A 20,388-nucleotide genomic window follows, 5' to 3' on the forward strand; every position below is an offset into this window, starting at 1 on the left:
GTAACTTCGGTTGACAATGAGGTGGAATGCTCTGTAATGCTTCCAGCTGTTCTTAGAAATGCACTCTGCTGCGGAACTAAAGAATTCTTCCTCTTACTGGAGTGATTGTGTCATTTTTTATATTCACTGAAGGTGAAATGCAAAGGTTTGCCAACAAACATTTATTCCTCTACAGGAACTTCCCAAGTTTCTTGAAGACCTTGCTTCAACTGATGCTGATCTGCCTTGGAACAGGTCTAAAAATCGTTTCCCAAACATAAAGCCATGTATGTGTGTTTACTGATCAACTCCTCCGTTTTGGTCTCTACCTTCGATAGTGCAGCATATATTTGGAATGCAACTGTATTTTTGTTTGATCTGTCTTTGAAATGGCAGAACAATCATGTCCACATTATGAAATAATTTTCTGTCAAGTAATCTGTCTTTTCATTGTGTTTTTTTAAAGACAGTTTTATTTGCAAGTAGCTTTCAACTTGCTCTCACAAGCTTTAATATGCAGGTGCAAGAAACTGTAGCCTCAATAGTTTCTTAGCTTTGTAATTCAAGCCATGTAGCAAACTCTTTAACATTCTTCCTTGGTTTTTTTCCCTTTTGTGAGAAGTAATTTTTTTAAACATATAAAATCCACATGTTTGTGCATTCAGCTACCTCAGGAGCCCGGATATGCTTTCTTGTGGATAAGTGTACATGTGCTGCAAAGGTTCCACAGAAGATCAGAGTGACTGTATGATAACTTATAAGCCAAGGCTAGATTTTATCACAGGAGACAGGAGTCTGTCTCTCTGTACTCAACACTACTTCATTTTTCAGTTAATAAGACAAGAAATGTCATTATTATTTTAGGCATTAGCTGTGATGTGAGATGGGGAGCATGGCATTCCTAGGTTAATAATGCTACATTCTGTGCTATTAACTTTTCAGAGCAGCTGTTCCTGCTATCTACTGCCTTGTTCAAGACATACTCTAAGTTACAGTCACTAAAAATTGAAATTCATGACACAGAATGAAATATAAACAGATGAGTTTCATAAATCTTTAACTTTGTATTCTAATTTTTTTTTACTAAGTTGAGGGCCAAACATCAAAATTTGGAATGTTTGGTTTCAGCATTTACTTATTCACATATGACATCTTTCCTGGTTTTTGTCATTTCTGCATACACACCATGGGCCCAAATTGGGGTCATGGCTTAAAGTACATGAGCTGCCTTTAGGCAGAGTAGCCATACATACATCAAATTGGAGGTTTTGGCACGTTCACCATTTTAATTAAATAGTATTATTTTAAAATATGTCTGGAACATTAAAGGATGACCGTACAGGTTAAGTTCCCTTTGTAATTAGTGTTCTACTATGTCAAATATTGTCAGATTAGCAATAATAACAGTATTTTTTATTTCTTAGCACTCCAGGAACACTTGTTACATGCGTCTATGGTTTTTTGAACAAATTTTTTCCTTAACTAGACTTCATTTCCATGATAGATAATAATAACAGAGTAAAGCTGATGCCTGATGCTGGTATTCCTGGATCTGACTACATTAATGCCAGCTACGTATCTGTAAGTAGAAAGTCTCTCACATTTTTACTATATTTGTTTTCTGGTAGAAGAGAGAGTCAAAAAATAACTTGCAAGAAGAACAGAACTCTAATTCTTCTTTCATTCACTACAGCTACTGTTGCCACAGCATTGTTTAAGTGACTCCTATGGTATTGAACATGACTAGTTAAAAGTATAAATTAACCCATTTTCATTGCTAAGCAATGATTTTCAGTAATAATCAAAACTGTGTCTGGCAAATTACTTTCTATAAATTGTCTCATACCATTATCATTAAAGACAATAGTGAAACTCCCACTGAGGTCAATTGTTTAGACAGGCGTTGTTTGGTCTCTTGGTTCAGGAGTTGGAGCTATTGTATATGAACAGGACAATGTAAAGATAACTGAACTGAAAAGTTTCATAGAAATGGCTAATAATTTTTGTGAGCGGGATTAGTACGTCCCTTATTATTTTGTGAAAGTTATGATGGAGGAAAATGCAAATAGTCTTCTTGAAGAAGAAACTAATATTATATTTCTCATCCTCAGCTTTCTTCCTGGACTTTCCATTTTCTAATTGTGTTCTTAGTAAATTCTTCATCTATATTTTTATGTCTTTTTTGTCCTGTTGAAGCTCGAAGCGTGACTTATAATTGTGCATTTAATTAGTTGTAGCAGTGGCTGGTAGTCTCACATGAGGTCAAGACTTGATTTGCCCTAAGCACTATTCAAACACAGAGCAAGACATGCAGATTATAGTCTAAACAGATGACACAATGGCAAGTAGAAATAGTTATTTCCAGGTAACTAAGAGACCTCCACAGAGAATAAGCAATAGAGCTGAGAGCATCTTCCTCTCTCATTAGCAAAAGCTACTTATTCCCTTTATATGGAATGTCCTAGTTCTGACAGTTAGCAGATAGGAAGAGCCATGCCACGTTACTTGACGCTGGGACTGTACACAGAACCCCTGAGAAGGAGACCAGACAGCTTGGAGCATGGCCTGGTCGTTACCCTTCCTGTCACTCACTGACATGCCAAGGCTTAGGCAGGGAACACTAACAGCAACTTCCAAAAAGCTGCAGCAAAAGCCAACTGCAGAGAGTGTTCCCTGCTGAGATTTTGCGTGTCTTTGTGCATACAGGCACTTTAGGTCACCGTTCATCAGTGAATAGACAACTGTAATGTTACCATTGCTAGGGCTAAAGCTTTGCCTTTTATATGCTCTCACTTACCATATTTGTGGATGTGTAAATATATAAGTGCATATAGCTGTAAATATACAGTATATGTGTGTGTGTGTATTTACATACCTATTTATCTAGGTGGTGTATATACATATGCATACATATAAAGAGAGGGAAAGAGGTCTTGTATATAGTTTTAACAAATGGGAACTTGGCTGCTACTTCTATTTTCATTGGTTAAACAAGAAAAAGTCAGTAACTGAACTGTGAGCTTTGCATCCCTGAATTATAGTTTCTCACCTCACTCTTAAACTAGGGAGGATTAACATAGTTTCTCACTGCCACCTGTTCTGTATATTATAGATGGAATAAGTAACAGGCAGCTGTGAATTATAGGGCTATAATTCCAACAAGGAGCTTCGGTGGTGCTGTAAACCACTGTGTCAGTTGTTTTGAGCAATAAGCAGAACTCTGTGATATTATAGACTGCTAGCTCTACCGCATAAATTTATTGCTATTATTGCTACTGTTGTTATTTTAGACTTTCTGTAGTACCTAAGACTTCCTGTAGGGTACGCTTAGTTTCTCTGAGGAAACAGATCCATGAAAGCTCATGCACTTACAGCATTTACACAGATTTTTTTCAACAAACTTCCTTCTCCCCAAGTTTTACATCAATTTATAAATGAACTAAACAGCAGAAGCCAACACTATAATAAAAGTCAACCCCTACAGTAGGTTTCTCAAAGATCTTTTTTATCAGAGATCATTTGTTTGAGTAAGCTCCGTCTCTAAGTTACAGCAGATCCCTGATGATCCCTGGAAGGACAAGGTCATCAGTGTGGTGTGCAGCTTGCACTAGCTGTCAGACCACTCCTTAGTTGCTTCCCTGGCTCCACTGCTCCTTAGCACTATTTAATTCTACTTTGTTGGCCACTTCCTAACACAGTTCTTGGTGGCCTCTGGCTGGATCTGCAGTAAGGCTAATATGAAGGCTTAGATATTTTTAAATGGGAATTACTGACCTGATGTCTCTGTAATTTCTCTGCTAAATGCATATCTATTAGGATGGCATTTCCCAAACTTTATTAGAGCATTGGTTCATAACTGATCTGCATGGTGGAAAAAATGCCATTACTTCCTTAGGTTTCCAAGGCCATCTGCCATGCAATGATTAGCCAGGCCTGTGCCAATTCGTTTAGTATGTCTGTCAAGGTTCTCGCCTTAGGCATGATAGCTACAGGCACAACTATGAGTCACATGTAAACTTTTTTTTCCTTTGCCAACCATTATGTATTAAATATTTTCTTTTTCTTAGGGTTATTTATGTCCAAATGAGTTTATTGCAACTCAGGGACCATTACCAGGAACAGTGGGTGATTTCTGGAGAATGGTGTGGGAGACGAGAGCAAAAACACTTGTAATGCTTACACAATGTTTTGAAAAAGGACGGGTAAGTTACCAGCGTACCTATTAGCAGCATTTGATATAATTGGAAATTCTGTATGTAGTTTCTGTCAAGATTATAATATGATCATTGTTAATTAGTAATCATCTCCCTGCAGATAAGATGTCATCAGTACTGGCCAGAAGATAATAAACCAGTTACTGTGTTTGGGGATATAGTGATTACTAAATTGATGGAAGATATTCAAATAGACTGGACCATCCGAGATCTAAAAATTGAAAGGGTAAGCCAGAACTGGAAGCTGATTTAATAAAACCCATCCAACACCTCAAAAAACATCAGATGTGCTCCATCCCACCCAACTACCCTTCAGTATTATTCTTTTACTCTTTTAATGCATATTCACTGTACCGCCTGGTTTTCCTGCATTTTGTTTTCATTCCTGTGGTTTTTTTTTCCCGTGAAAATTTTCTCCAGTTTCTGTCACAAAGAGCTCAGATATGTGGCTGACATGCTATGAAGGGCCTATCAAGGTTACTGAACCTCTGGTCTGGTGGGAGTTGAAGTTTCTATTTGGACACCTCAGTTGTCTCTTCTAGAAAGGAGTAATCCTAACCATTCTGGTATCAGACAAATCCCTTTGAATGTATCCCTCTCAGATTAAAGGGCAAGATTCTCTGGTGCAGCGCAGCTGTTTTTCGTTGTACCACCAGTTGTATTAGCCTCCACCCCCAGGAGATTCACCCAATATAAATGAGAATCATCAGTATTACTCCCACTCTTTGTGCTGGGAAGGGGGGTGGGAGGTAGAGCATAGATGTTCATCTTTGTCATGATCCACAACTATAGTTTCCACTCTTTGGAAAAACTAGCACCCAGCGTTAAGTCAGACCAGCAGGTGGGCTCAGAAAGCAACCTGGGCATAATGACCCAAGATGAAGTCAGCCTTCTTTTGCACTCCCAACACTAACCTGGGTTGTATGCAGTGCAGCCAGATCCTAGGACCTGAACTCGACTACCCAAATATGTGCATTACCATCCTGTGGCATGTGCATGTGACAAAAGGAACACAGCAGTTAGGGGATTATTTCAGTGGTCACCCCATAAGGATATGTTGTGCACATAGTACAGGACAATTCAACATTTTAAAATGAGTGAGAGAAGAAAAACTTTTTTCAGCTGAAATAAGACATAGAGTAAACAAGACTGAAAACGGGACTATTTAGACTAAAAATGCATGCCAGCATTTTTAACCTGTGTTAACCAGGGCAAGGCCGAAAAGAAAAGAAAACAAGACCCGAATTGACTAAGTGATCCATTTACTATTGCTGAACTATCCTGCCCAAGGAGCTATGTCCTTTATAAGCATGTCATTAAGTGTGCCATATTGCTGGCTTTAAGATTGTACTTCATCTTCCATTCACAAATGGATGGATTCTTGATGATCTTCCAGTGAAGGTAAAAAGCACATGTGAGGGAAATCATTCACAATTATTGCCATATTGCATCCAAAGTCACTTCTCTTTTGGTTTTATGTTGATCAATTTTAAAAATATAGACCCAAAGTAGTTGCTACACATAATTGTTCACAGTCGTTCAGTGTTTCTTGCAATATGAAAAGAGCAAGTGGTGGTTCAAAATAAATTAAAAAAAAGGAACTGGTTCATTTCACAACAGTTGATTAAACTGTGGTACTCCTTGCTGCAAGATATTGTGAATGCTAAAAACTTACAGGGCTTCATAAAATCTGGAGAAATTAGTAGGAGAAAATTCTGACACGTACTATTAAATTTCAAGATACCATCTCTGACCGAGGCAGTTCATAAGTAACAAACTATTAAGAATGGAAAGGGTATTCTGCGGAACTATAGATACATTGTTGTCACGTTTTATAATTTTCCCTAAGATTTTTCCTTGACTACTGTTGGAAACAGGATATTGGTCTAGACGGGCCTTTGGTATGATCCTGTGCTTTTACTCTTATGTCCTTCATAGTTAATTTAGATATCAAATCATAAACAGCTCTTTTCTTTGAGTTACTATTGCTGCTGCTCTGATTGAGAGGGCATCAAATACTTGGAAATATATTTGTGTTTACCAGCATGTGTGTTTTTCTTGACTACATTAGACCAGTCTTTCCTCTAAATAAATTTGTCAGCCCAGTTCACTAAACTTCTAAATGAGCTATAGAAACTTCAACCTGTAATCTACAAATTACATTGATATGGTGACTGAAGTCAAATGGAGAGTGACTGCTGAAGTCATTAATACTTCCTGAAAGATGGACTTGATGCCATCTCTCTCAAAAAACCTGCCATAAAATCTGTGCACAACAAATTATCCCTTGGCACAACTACATCTTATAATTATTATGCTATTCTGCCTTTCTTTTTTACATGAAATTGCTGAGAAGTTTACATGTAGCTTACTGGATCTTCTGTCACATTTCTTCTGCAAAAACGGCCTTATTTTATATTTTTCAGCATGGAGACTGCATGATGGTGCGGCAGTGTAACTTTACTTCTTGGCCGGAACATGGAGTCCCTGAAACTACTGCAGCAATTATCCATTTTGTAAAACTTATCCGTGCAAGTCGAGCACATGATAATACACCGATGGTGGTTCACTGCAGGTAAGCGTATTCACCAAATCATTATTTAATATCCTATAATTTCAAGTGCATATTAATGCTCAGGGAATTGCCAGAAAAAGAACAATGAAAACTGAGTGCACAAGTATGGTTCTAGTATGGACAGCAGTGAAGGTTTCTCTAGCAGTGCTCCATAGTCCTTTCTAGGAGGTAAAATGCTAACGTGTGTCTGTTCTTCCATTCTTGGAAATCCTATCGAGGTGATGTCAGTGAAATAGTTACCTCAACAATTACCAGAAGGTACTGCTGGATTTATCTCAATCTTCCTCTTTATCATAAGAAGAAGAATAGCAACTGACATGTTGGTTTTAATTACTTCTATTATAATTATAGCTCTTCTTAAGTAATAAGTATTAAAAATAGTATTTAAAATGTACATGTCACATATCAAGAGGAAGAAACTATTTGGGAGCAACAGAGAATGACAAATAGGAATAAGGGTTTGCATATGCCAGATTGCAAGCTTGGATGCCTGTAAACAGCTAAAATCTATATTTAGTCTCTTCAATAAATGGTCTGATGGTTAGAGGTGTTCAGCTGTCATAGTTCCCATTGATTTCATACTCAACACCCTTAAACTGCTATTTCAAAGCTGAAGTGTGGGGAAGGCTAAGTCTTCAGGAAGGCGGTGAGTGTGTCTGCATTTTATATGCAGGTCAGTGTTCCCACCGAATGAGTGGGCACCCACCAAAATGGTGATCTGAACTCAGAGGTCTGCGATTGATTCTTTGCCTCATTCTCACTCAATGTGAGTCTGGAAATATGTGGGTTCGGTGCCACAAATCTCTTCCCTAACTGACAACTTCCAGTTTGTCATGCATGGGAGTTCTTTTTATTTGTCTTCACTGTCCTACAGGTGCCATCCGCAACGGGTGATAAAGCCTCATTTTATTTGGTATCGTTGTCATTGACAGTTTGACATTACCCTCTACTGCAGGGGCCAGAGAGACTATTACAGGAGAGAACTACACCGTCTTCATGTTTTGAGGACACTTACGTGCTCTGGGGCCCCTCTGCAATGAATCCTATCCCCTTTTCACAACACAGATATGTAAGGGGCCAGCATGGGCCAGGTACTTCACCTGCGCTCAAATTCCTGATGGTTTCAAAGCAGCATTATGTGTTCTTATATCCAGAAAACTCATTCATTAAGTTCTGCTCATTAGATCTTGCAGGTTCAAGAGAGTTTTGCTGTACATTTCCTGATTAACTGCATTAACTGATATACCCTGCATTTATTACACCAATTGCAGAGAAGTCTGATAGTGATTTTGAGAAAACTCTGTTCATTTTCAAACCATGAAATAAAACAACACTAGCTACCAGCATGTCTTGCACAAGCATCTTCCTTTTAAAAGTATTTCCTTTTAAATGTTTTGCTAGATCCCATGTTGTTTTGTCTCAAATACCAAAAGCATCACAGAATCCAGGTATGATTTCACAAAATCTTGTGGTTTTTTTTCTTTGAATTAGTGAGCTCTACAGAAAAGCTGTAGGGTCATTTTTCCACTTATACAGGTTTGGTTTAGTTATATCTCATTTGTCCAATGCAACCCCTTGTAAAATCAGAATCAGAACATGGCTCAAATCCAGATTTCACTTGATCCCATTCAGTAAGGAGACACACACACACACACACACAAGTAAATACTGAAAAAGATTTAATTTTTTCGGAAGTTTTTTTTTCACAATAAACTTAATTTAACCAGAATATTCTAAGAAAATATTTTATACTAAAAAATTTAACATAAAAACTTTACTTTATCTTGTGTATTATGTTTGCAGTGCTGGTGTTGGAAGAACAGGTGTTTACATTGCACTTGACCATTTAACCCAACATGTAAATGACCATGATTTTGTGGATATCTATGGACTTGTAGCTGAGTTAAGAAGTGAAAGAATGTGTATGGTACAGAATCTGGTAAGATTTATATATTTATCTATTCTGTTTTCCTGTTGTTAAAAAGTTAGTCATCTGATCATCTGATCTCCTACAAAACAAGACTAGAAAGCTCAGAACAATCAGCCACCTAATACAGTTTCTACCAGATCCTGAAATCCTTTGGATTTCAAGCATTGTGCAAATGTATGCTTTGTATCTATTTAAATATATTTGGCCAGCAAAGACTTGACAAGTGCTAAAAAGAGTGCTGAGATATTTAGTCTTTAGAACCTAAATCATAGTTTCTCAGACTTTGAGAAAGTTCATTTCAAGTTTGGGGTGAAGAACAGTTGTTAAATAAAAAATGGATTTGCTCATGCACTACTTAATTTTACTTTATTTACTACTTAACTGTATTTTTTTTTGTGTATGTATATGTAGCGTAGTCCTCCAAACTTTTAAATATTCATTTACCTTTGACCTCATTAATGGTCCCTTGATTCTTTTTGAATTGCTTCAAATAAAATAACACATATGGATAGAATTAAGCACAGTCTTCAGAGTTTGCAAAATCAAGGCAATGGTGGGGTTTGGGTCTAAAAAAGTGCATTTCTGGCAGACTTACTGAGTATGGATATAAGTTAGTGAGGACCTGCTGGTAAGGAAAACCTCTGCTGTATCTGGAGATCTGGCTGTATGTAAAGGAGTAATAGCAGAATTTAAAGCTTATCCTAAATGCCCAGTGGAATGGAAATCCAGCTGTATTTGCATAAGGCTTCTGGAATGAGCCTCCTGCAGGCCAGATCTAACCGAAGGCTGCTGCCTGAAGCCTTGGAGTCTACAGCATGACTTACCAACTTCTCAGTATGGGTGAGCAGTTTCAGGATGAACTTCCACATGACTGATGGATTTAAACTGATTTTAATGTAAGGAGACTTGCTCCACTAGGAATGCAATTCTGTATCATGTCAGAATATACAAAAAGTGTGTCAGAATGTACAAAGAGAGTTTAACCTCTCTTCAGCAACTGCACTTCAGAAGATTTTGTGAGACCTTCTAGTGATACTGTGTCATGCTGTTTCTTGTAAGGTGCTGTCTGATTACCAATACCTTTCAATTTTTGCTTTTGAAGTCTAGATGCAGCTAAACAATTGCCAGGACTTTCCTGTAATGATGAATTCTGGGAATACTTTTTTTGGTTGTTGTTTTACACTTTTGACTAGAAATAGAATAATCTGAAAATAAGGCAAAGGCTGGAAGACAATTTAATGGGAGGCCTCCCAAAATAAAATCTTAAAACAGTAAGACATTTGATAAGATTAGTGTAAATTTTAAAAATGTGTATTATTTTTGTGTACCTCTCCATTTGCATATTTTGGCAGAGGCTAGAAAAAGATGTGCCAAAATGCAATAGAAGACGATGGTCTCATAGTTCTGATTTCCAAACAGATCAAGTATTGATCTATACACTAGCTGCAAAATCCTGAGACAGGTTGTTCTCTGTCCAGGCCATTTCTAGCTCGTGTTTGCAAGACTACGAAATGCAGATCAGCGCTAAAACTTGCCCAAAGAGAACCAAATCTTGTAAAGTTTTATGGCGGATTCAGTAATCAAGCTATTCAGACAGTTCTGTTATAAAATACTCTTTAGTAGTCTATAATTCAGATTTTATGTGATCAGCACAGAAGATATGAAGAGAGGAGCAATTCCTTCCCAGAACTCAGTTTAGAGATCCCTCAGTCAAACTGTCTGCAAGATCTGTGAGTAAAATAAAAACTGGTTGCTCTCAGACCTGTTTTTTCTTGATTATAGCTTCAGAATAGTTTTCCTTTTGCCAGCAGAGTCACTCTCTGTTACTGTAGCCCGTGGGCACAGAATGGCCCACATCTGTGCAGTTAAACACCTCTGCAGTTACCGCTGGCTCCCCAAGCTCTCTGTAGGGAATGGCCCATAGTCTGCAGTAACTCCTGAAACACACCTGGAAATTATTTGAGATAGTGCTGGTTCACATGGATCAAAACTATGCAAGGGCCTGTCCAAACAATTTGAAGTAGTTTGGATGATCAAGTTCCACCGGCTGGCGATGTACCCAGACACCGTTCAATTCCCTAATGTAGATATAATTTCAGTATCCTGGTACCCTGCCTGGTGGCCTGTACATTACCAAGGCCTGCCCTTGGACTACAGGTAAAGTGCATAACCTAATCTTTAGTGAACTTTTTTATTCTTTCTACAACCATAAAAAAGACTTTCAAAGAATTAAGAATGTCATTAATTCTAACTGGGAAAATAACTAGTCACACATACACTCCCCAGGTATCTTGCTTCACTCTCCGCTGGCAAACCCAGAAAGATTTTCATTGCTACACGCTCACAAGTAGCTGTATGAATGCAAGAGATTATGGAGCGTTCAGAGTCTGCCTTCTGAATTGGAATAACCAATCTAAACTGAACTGAAACTTAAAAACTTCATTCTAGAAATCCGTATTTGTCCAGTGGATCTGTTAAAGTTTATCATCTTGCCAAGTACAAAGGCTGGTTTAAAGTAATGCCATGTTATTGCTTCAGTAAGCAAGCTATTGAAAAGCATACTGGTACTGTGTACTTCAGGGGCCTGTGAAAGTCTGTTTTAATTACCCATGGCTCCGGAGCTGTGACCCTAAAACATATCCATGTAAACAATTTTTTCTTATAAATCTGAGACATTTGAATTGAAAATTGATGGAAGTTCTGAAACAAAATAGCAATTATTGAGCAGAAAAATTACACTAATGTATGTACCCGTGCAAAAGTCAAGGAAGATAAAGTTATTTTGGTCATCTCCGTCTGTGGACACGTACAAAACCCATCTGGACATGGTCCTGGGCAATGTGCTTCCGCTGACCCAGCTTGAGCAGTAGGAGTTGCACTAAGTGATCTCAAGAGGTCTCTTCCAACCTAAACGAATCTGTGATACTGTAATCTGGCTCATTTTCTACATCTACATACATAGTACTTCTCTTATGTGAAGATATGCTTAATCTATTTATTTTCTTTCTACTTGTTTCATTCTTTTATCTCATTCGTTATTTCATTCTTACATTGCCTTTTTTTTTATTTTTCTCTTTTCAGCAGTCATTATCCAGAGTTACTTTATGTCCTTGGAAGTGTCAGATTAACTTTTGTTGCCCACTCTTTGCATTATAGTCTCTAAAAATGATGCTACAGTCTAAGAAGCATCACTAAAAATAATGTGGTTTTTTGCACTTAGCAATAGTGCATGCTCCTAGAACATGTAGATTTACTTGAACTTTTGCATTTGAGTGCACCCTGCTGGTTTTCTCTATGCTAGAAAGAGAAAAAATTTCTTATCTAAATATTACATTCATGTGGTTCTGTTTCTTCAGTCTGAATCTAGTGGCAAAAAGTAATCAAACACTGTAGAAGAAACTTTTACAGAAAATTGTGGAACAGCCTATTAGTCTCAGTTATGATTAGTCTAATTTCATATATCTTACTGGGCATAAGAATTAACATTTTTTGACAAACTTTAAGGCATTATGCCTTATCGTAAATGAAATCAGATCAGGCATATATGATATCATTGAAGTATTGAGATTGATGAGTTAAACTGCAGTTACTTTGAGAACATCTAAATGTTATATAAAAAAATAAAAAGTTTTTTGGTATTAGAAGTACATTTTTCTTCTAATCAAGCATCTTTAAATTCACATCTTACAGGCACAATATATATTTTTGCATCAATGTGTATTGGATCTGTTGACAAGCAAGGGAAGTAATCAGCCCATATGTTTTGTAAATTATTCAGCACTGCAAAAGATGGACTCTCTGGATGCCATGGAAGGTAAGGAGATACAGATTGTCTCCAAATTATTTTTTCATAGCAAGTGTGTTGATTTGTCTAGACTAAGAAGTAGAAACAAATACTCTCACATGCATTTTTTGGCTTCAGAAGTCTAATTTTCTAGCGTTTTGCTGCCCTTTAGTCTCCTTCATGGTAATAGTCATTGCTCAAGATCTCCACTTTTTTCCCTGCAAGATCTTTTAAATTCAGCCAAAACAGTTATCTGCCATTAGTTACTATTTGTTTACAAGGTAGGTTAATGCAATGTATCTGTTTCTTTTGTAGGTGATGTGGAGCTTGAATGGGAAGAAACTACCATGTAAATACTAAGACTAAATATTGAAGATATTCAGATTTTGAAAGTCAAAGTCATATTTTTCTAAGCACAGGGGCCAAAGTGAATTCCCCTATTTTGATGATTAAAACAAACAGATGATTGAAACAGCTTTTCTTCTATCAATGTGCCTTCATAAATATGTTAAAATATTTTATTCAGATCACTGAGCAATAATGACTTGGAGTACTTTTGCACAGACTGCACTTCTGTTGTTATATGAATACTGCATTCAGTATGTATTTAAAGTGTGTTTGAACGTATTCTTTTTTTCCAGTTATCTTTGTAAAAAAAGAAAAATGAGCCAAATACGATGTAAAAATTTCATATTCCTGGTGAACTTATTTTGGTGTGAATTTGCTGTGTTCTTTGTGTTTTGGTTTTAAGTAAAAGCTACAATTCCTTGAATCATTATTGCTAGATTGGTTTCAATGCTGTCAGCTCTTGCAGATTAATTCCAATACCATCACCGTGATCTTTACCTAAATGTATGTTCTTGTGTTTTGAATCTTTTTTTACGAGTGGTAGCATATCAGCTCATGATCCTGAACAGCTGAAGAGTCACCTTCTGACATGGGGAGGATTATTCAGCTTTTACACAGCACACAGTAGCTCTTCAGGGACACTTGGGGCTATTTAAGCTACCTTATAATCAGTGGGTTGTTTTTTTAAATATACAATGGTGATTGCACATGTTCAGTGCTGAAGAAAGTATTTTACATTCCTGCTACTTTTCAAAGCAGATAAAACAAAGTAAAACTATACATTTATTATATATTATAACGCATGTTAGATTGGCTTGAGTAATAGAATGTTTATAATTCGTTCACATTTCTTGAATGTAACGCTGTTCAGTATTTTGAAATGTTACTCAAAATTTAATAACAATATATTTTATAACCCAGAGTTGTCAAGTAAAAAAGTTGTTGCTCCTTTCTCAGGTTTGGCAAATCACTGTAGACACTGAAAAGTATGGGAACTAATATTTGGAGATTTAATAAAAGAAAACATCTTCCACTCCCACTGATTATCATTATCGGAAATAAATCTGAAACAGGAATGAGAGAAGCAGGAAGCTCTTACCTGAGAAGCAAAGCAAAAACTGGTAGAGTAGGAAGACTGTAGAGAGATAATGAAACTCTGTTGCCCAGGTTTTACATGGAAGCGACAGTATTCAACTGATATTATTGGGGGGAAGGGTTGATTGCTAAGTTTTTCTCTGTGTAAAGAAATGTATCATTCTGAATAATACTAAGATTATCTGAGATGCAAAACATAATAACGAAGAGACTTTGGAGTTGCCGTCTTATATTCTGTTCAGACAGAAAAAATCCATAGCCTTGTTGAGGCATCAAGCTCAGGGAAGTCAGACAAACCTCTTTAGAACCTTGACAGGTGTATGCGTGTGGGTGTGTTTGTGTGCGCACACTCTGAACAGAACAGTAAATGAACAAAACTCTTCATCTCTTAACTGTAGCCACCAGACAGAAAATACTATACAGTACGTAACCTGGTATTTTTTCATAAGTAAATGACGGTGCTTGATGTCTTTTGAAAAGCTGGCAAGGATGGTGCAGTGAGGACCCTTTGTAATTTAGCAGAAAGTGCCAAATATCTAAAATGAGAATGAAAAGACAGCATTTAAGGAGATGGAAAATGGTCTACAGAGATATTTTGGGCAATCTTTCTTTCAGGAAGACTGACGGTATTGTAAACATCACCTGTCAAGCTAAAAGGAAAACAATGCCTTTTAAAGCTGGATAGAGGGAGAGAGAGGTGATGTTCACAGCTGTTCAAGTCTCTGGCAAAGCATTCGGTACAGCTCTAGTTTCATTTGATTCCTATGAAACATGTGTTCTTCATTTATTATACATGTACTTTAAAGTATTCTGACAAATTGCTTATAGGGACTTACAGATGTTTTTCATGATTTGTATTTGTACTTGGTAGCAGTACGTGCAGGACTGTGATAAATTGATGTTATAGAGTCATAATCTTCTATAATCTTGTATCCACAATGGTGGAATATCTGTACGTGTGCTATTCCTCTTTCGATTGGAGGAAAAAGCTAAGAAGCCTTATGCAACTTATAGATGAACTCCAGAAGTTCCAAATGTGCTTAAGTGTTTTCTATTTTATAAAATACTTAACAATGAAGATTCCTGACAGGGGACCTGCCTGTGGTCAAAAACTACATTCAGTAGCATGCTTGTCTGACAACTTAGTAAGAGATTAGAAAATGTGACTCTTTCTTCCGTAGAGACAAAGTGAAGAATTGAAAAGTAACTCAAGTAGTTTATTGTACAATTTGATGTAAGCAGTCTGATATGTGCTACCTTGACACATTTTGCATTGCTTTAGGGTAAAAGCCAATATTCAGCGCAAACGGGCCACAACTCATAAGATACAGGGTCAGGGAAAGAAATATCTCCGAGCAATTCTCTGCAAGAACTGGTTTTCAGTATAAATACAGCAGTAGTTCACTGATCTTCTCATGTGCCCGACAATGATTTACAGGGATAGGGGAGCATTTACATAGCAGGAGATCTCCCAGACCTCTGCTCAGTCGTGAAGAAAAGATTTCCACATGGTCTGGTGTTCTAGCCCTCCTTCCCTTATGCAATGACACCTATGGTGGTGCTACTGACAGAACTGGAGAGCTGGAGGCAAGCAGAATTTGTCCAATTGCTATTTTAAGAATATATATATATAAAGCTGCACACCATTTTCATTTTTAATTTTGCCAATCAATTTTCCACAGATTCTTGGCACTACTAATATAGCAAGAGTATACTCTATTAAATAAACTGAATTAATAAAAACTGGAGAAGAATACACAAATTCTATAGGATGATTACAATTGTACTGAAATTAGGCCATACTGTATTAAATTATTTGGCCAATTTCTATAGAGACTGATACATCTCCATATATAGAAGAAACAGTCTTTATATATATATTTATAGCCAGTTCTGTTGGATATCATTAGAAGAGGCTACTCAAAAACCGATCTGTTCTGTTTACAAAAGTAACAGAAAGACAGCAGAACATCACATTCATGTTGAATTTAAGTGCTTTTTTTATACTGTTAAAGGAGTTGATAAAAATAATTGTGCATTCAAACTTGTGCTTTTACTGTATACATGGAGCTATTCAGTAATTTAATTTCATAACATTATGTGAAGGATTAAGGATGTGTATTAATCTGTGTAATACCATCTGTGTACTGCTGCAATACACAGTACGCTCATACGCAGTTACTAAGACAAAGCAGCAAAGAGCAACGAATCGATCATATTTCACACTAAGGTAATACGACAGTGAGCTTTCCTGGTTGCATACAGAAATTACAAAGCCTCCTAGATATGGACGTGAATTTGCAGAGATTCAGGACATAATGTCCTGTGAGGTCTGTGGGCAGAAGAGATTTTTTCTGAAAATATTTTGACAGCAAGTTAAAATGAAACTTGAAAAGTTTCAGTGCATGTATTACATGTATATTAAGCATTACACAAGATCATTATCTATCCATGGAAATAAAGAAACAATAGACAGATCCAAATTAATTTTTGTTTTAAAAACTATGAAAAGTATCTAGTTAGCTCTCTGGTTTAGGGGATATACACATGGTAATAATGAATTCAGGGCTGTTTTATAATTAAGCTACATGCCCATTCAGTGCTGCAAAACCTGCAATGCATTGAGTGCAGTAGACTGTAACTGGAAACCATTGACACATAGTGTTGGACATATCTCTGTCGGTTTTGATTTTAAGGAACTGAGTCAGAGAAAATGTACTGAAAGGTGATCCACTATTTCACCAGTTTTGCGTGACCTTTGTGTCACCACTCTATGTATGGTGCTGAAAAGACAAGTCCTCCCAATGTTGTTCTTCATGTTTTGTTCTGTTTTCTAATGCTGTATTGCTTGTCTATATGTGACTGTGTTAGAAGGAATTGTAAGCAGTAACATGGATCATCTGAATTCAAATACTGCAGGCATGAGCTACAGGCGTACATATCATTCTCAGGTAAGGTGTGTAGTAGTCTTTCTTACTTCAGACCTTCTGTCTATCCCTTTCCCTATGAGTTGATTTGCAGATGACATCACGGAATACCAGCTGCATTTTTGCACTGGCTCCAGCCCGGAATACATTTTCTGCCCTGTCCTCTGTGTGGCTATGGTTACGAGGTATGAGACAAGTGCAGACCTACTTTTGTGCTGATCTCAGAGCTGAACTGTGGTATCAGTTCCATGTCTTTGCAGCATACGCACTGTAAAAAAATTGTAAGGATAAACTGGCTTCCTACCCAGAAGTTTCCCCTACCACTATAATAAATTCTGGTATAAATTTTAGCACTGGTCATTGTTCAGTGGCAGTTGAAGACAGCAAGATGGATCCAATGTTTGAAATTTTGCGTGGTGATTCTCTTTTCCCAATAACTTTTCCCAAACGATGCTGAACTAATTACTTATTTTAATTATTTCTTCTCACAGCTCCCTTATCATGTAGGCCCTTTCTCAGATTCCACTATGTAAAGAAAACTGAAAATCAATGGCTTTTCAGCACTGAGTAACAATGTCTAATGATACATTTCACAGATCCCACATCATCAGGCAAAGTTTGTGATGAAGTTGTGCCTCTGTATTTCAGTTGAAAGACAACATTTAGGAGGTTTCAGTTATATTTGGATCATCTTACTCTGCTTGTTGATTGGTGTTACCAGGGTGATCTTTTTGTAGGATGACAGCTGCACCCAGCTATCCACTGTAATAGGGAATAAACCATTCCAGTACTCTTTACAGTCAATAATGAGCTGAAGGAAGTTTTACAAGGATGTTCCTGAAATATTTTGCAGGAGATGGAGTTCTGAACGATATAAAAAGAATACTTGGATACTGGAAACCTAATACGCAACTAAAGCTCTGCCATTCACAGTTGCATTCCATGAAGCCTGCTGAGCAGGAAGTCTGTCTTAGAACACACAGGGCGTATTTGGGACAACGTAACACAACCTTTGAGCCGAGTACTGCAAGATGCGGGGCACTCTTGCCATCCATGCAGGAACGCACTTAAATAAGCTTTACTGTAAAATGTCCCTAGCTCACTTGAAAAACACAAATACAGAAAACAACTATTATGACAGCTGGTAACACCCTTTGTGCTTCAAGTTAGCGCTAGGAACCAAAGGACTCTATTTGGTCAATTATTTCACTAATCTTAAATATATGAACAAATATTTTGACACCACAAGTGTAGAACATGGGCAGACAATACAGGCAGAGAAGAGGATTTTCTTCCACTAATGGAGGCATAAGCAGAAAAGTAATCAAACCTGTATGTCCCTCTCTCTCCCTCAGTCTGCTGTCTGCATGTGCTCACGAGTTAGGGATAACTGCAGATAAATAAAATTTATCCACTTTTAATTTGATTAACGTATTGGTAATCCCTTTCTCAGAATCCAGCATATAACAGTTACAGAACTGTGCCTTTTCATTTATCAGTCTTATGTTGGGATTCACAATAGCTCCATTTAACTATTTTTCTTACAGAATTCTACTAACTCTCTGTCAGTATTACAGAGACAGTACACACAGTGTGAACCTGGGCTTGCGTATTGTGCACAGAATTCTTAAATGAGCTGCAATAACGCAAGACTGCACTCCAGGCATGGGCAAGGAATTGACCTGAGGAGACTGGCTGCCTAGCATGTAATCTTACTCCATTTTGAGAACAGGCACTGTCCCAGTCAGGGAGTCCACAAAATGTTCCCAAAGCTGACTGACATTTATATGTAGGATTTTAATCTGAACCTTTCTCTGCTAAGGTTAAACAAGAAAATTCAGAGCTAGCATTGTCATCATTGTCAGCAACTCATCTTCACTGCTTAGGACACTAAGAAGCAAAACCTCTCGTTTAATTGGTATTAATAGTGCCTTAAACTTACAAAGATATACTGTCTTCTTAATGGTTCACATTTAAAGTTTTGACACACTTCTCTCCTTTATATCTTTTTTTTTTTCTCTTTCAGAATGGGAATTTGGAAATACTGACTTTTGAATAGTTACAGGTTGTCTTAGGAAAATACTGAGCTGTCCTGATAAAACAGCCATAAGGAGGATGCTTTGATAAAAAATGTTCTATAATAATGGCCATATTATTGCAATTCCTCAAAGATATGCCCACTTCCTGTGGGATGGCCACTATTGTAAGAACTTATCTACTAAATATACTGTACACTAAGAACGTGACTGAATGCGCAAGAAGGCAGATAGATCCATTTATCACTTCTTGATTTTCCCATTCTTTTTGCCCTTCCAACTCTTCTTATCCTTTACTGGCGCTCCTAAGCAGGTTTTGGGGACGTATCAGGTTGCAGGTTAATGGAGATTAATTGTGTCAGCCATACTAACTCTGTACAAAATTGAATGAGACAAACATTCCTCTCCTGCATCATGGTGTGCTCTCTCTGAAACCAGAAGGGATCCCTGACTTCACTACCAGAGACAACTGGCAGTCAGAGAAAGATGGTCCTTGCTAGTGTGGGAGAAAATCTGTGCTTAGTTCCAAGTTTTCACAAACTTTGCACATCTGAAACAAATCACTTAATTTCTGTGTATCTCAACTCCCTAAACAAACAAACACACAAACAACAACAAAAAAGACATTTGTATTAAACCTTTTTTCCTAACATTTATGTGTCCTATCTATTTATATTTGGAAGCACTGTGAGGAAAGCAGTTTCTCCCAAAACGTCTTTGCCCACCTCCTATCACAACTAAGAATACTGTCAAAGTAATAAATTCTTTCTCCTATCAACATCATCCTAAAACAAACAAATGGCCAGTAGATTGTCAAGAGCCACTATGGACAGCATCACTGCCACACAGTGCTCATGCTTTGCTTTACCTTCATCAGCCCTTCAGTTCTCTCATCTTGACAATGAAGAACTAGTGGTAGGCAGTGGCTCTCAATATGAGGGCATTAGCTAAGAGAGCATTTGCAGAGAGCTAACTTCATCTTTCTGGAAAGGTTCCAAATGAGCACCCCAGGAGCACAGCAGGTACTTGTCACAAAAAGCATCTTCATTCTTATTCAGTCTGTGGGCAAAAATCTTTGTGTCTGGAGTAATAGAAAAATGACAAGAATTAACTTAAAATGCCAACATTTTTTCTAACTTTCTAACTTATCCCTGTTATGATATACCACATCCACACATCCTTTATCATGTGTGCATGCACGAGCAGATACTCAAGCTCTTGAAAGTAAAGGCACATCTAAATCGGTCAGGTGTGACGAACTTGCTTCAGGTTAGCAAAGGGAAGCATGACTTAGATTAATAGTTGTCATGACCATTAAGTCTTGGTCTACAGAAGTAATTGATTCTGGTTTAAAAAAAAAGAACTTGCAAGGGTCAGACTGAAGCTTTCCTTTTTTGAATGTGCACTGGAACAAGTGGCAAGTTGCTCTAATGGAGCTGTGAAATGCTTTGGGCTGTCGTATTGTCTGGTTCTCCAAAACCAGGAAGAATGTTCAGCAGT

General features: G+C 37.3%; 1 protein-coding gene across 1 annotated transcript in view; it reads left to right on the top strand.

The window, feature by feature from the left end:
- PTPRQ (protein tyrosine phosphatase receptor type Q) overlaps nt 1-13,326 on the top strand; it is a 110,278-nt gene extending 96,952 nt beyond the window's left edge. Inside the window, exons 38-45 of the mRNA XM_075150525.1 lie at nt 176-266; nt 1,484-1,560; nt 4,047-4,181; nt 4,294-4,419; nt 6,620-6,768; nt 8,572-8,707; nt 12,389-12,512; nt 12,798-13,326. Of these exons, the coding sequence (XP_075006626.1) occupies nt 176-266; nt 1,484-1,560; nt 4,047-4,181; nt 4,294-4,419; nt 6,620-6,768; nt 8,572-8,707; nt 12,389-12,512; nt 12,798-12,835 (876 nt within the window). The 3' untranslated portion in view covers nt 12,836-13,326. The remainder of the gene's footprint in view (nt 1-175; nt 267-1,483; nt 1,561-4,046; nt 4,182-4,293; nt 4,420-6,619; nt 6,769-8,571; nt 8,708-12,388; nt 12,513-12,797) is intronic.
- Nucleotides 13,327-20,388: the final 7,062 nt, after the last annotated feature.

This window comes from Calonectris borealis, chromosome 1 (assembly GCF_964195595.1).
Source record: "Calonectris borealis chromosome 1, bCalBor7.hap1.2, whole genome shotgun sequence".
Taxonomy (NCBI): domain Eukaryota; kingdom Metazoa; phylum Chordata; class Aves; order Procellariiformes; family Procellariidae; genus Calonectris; species Calonectris borealis.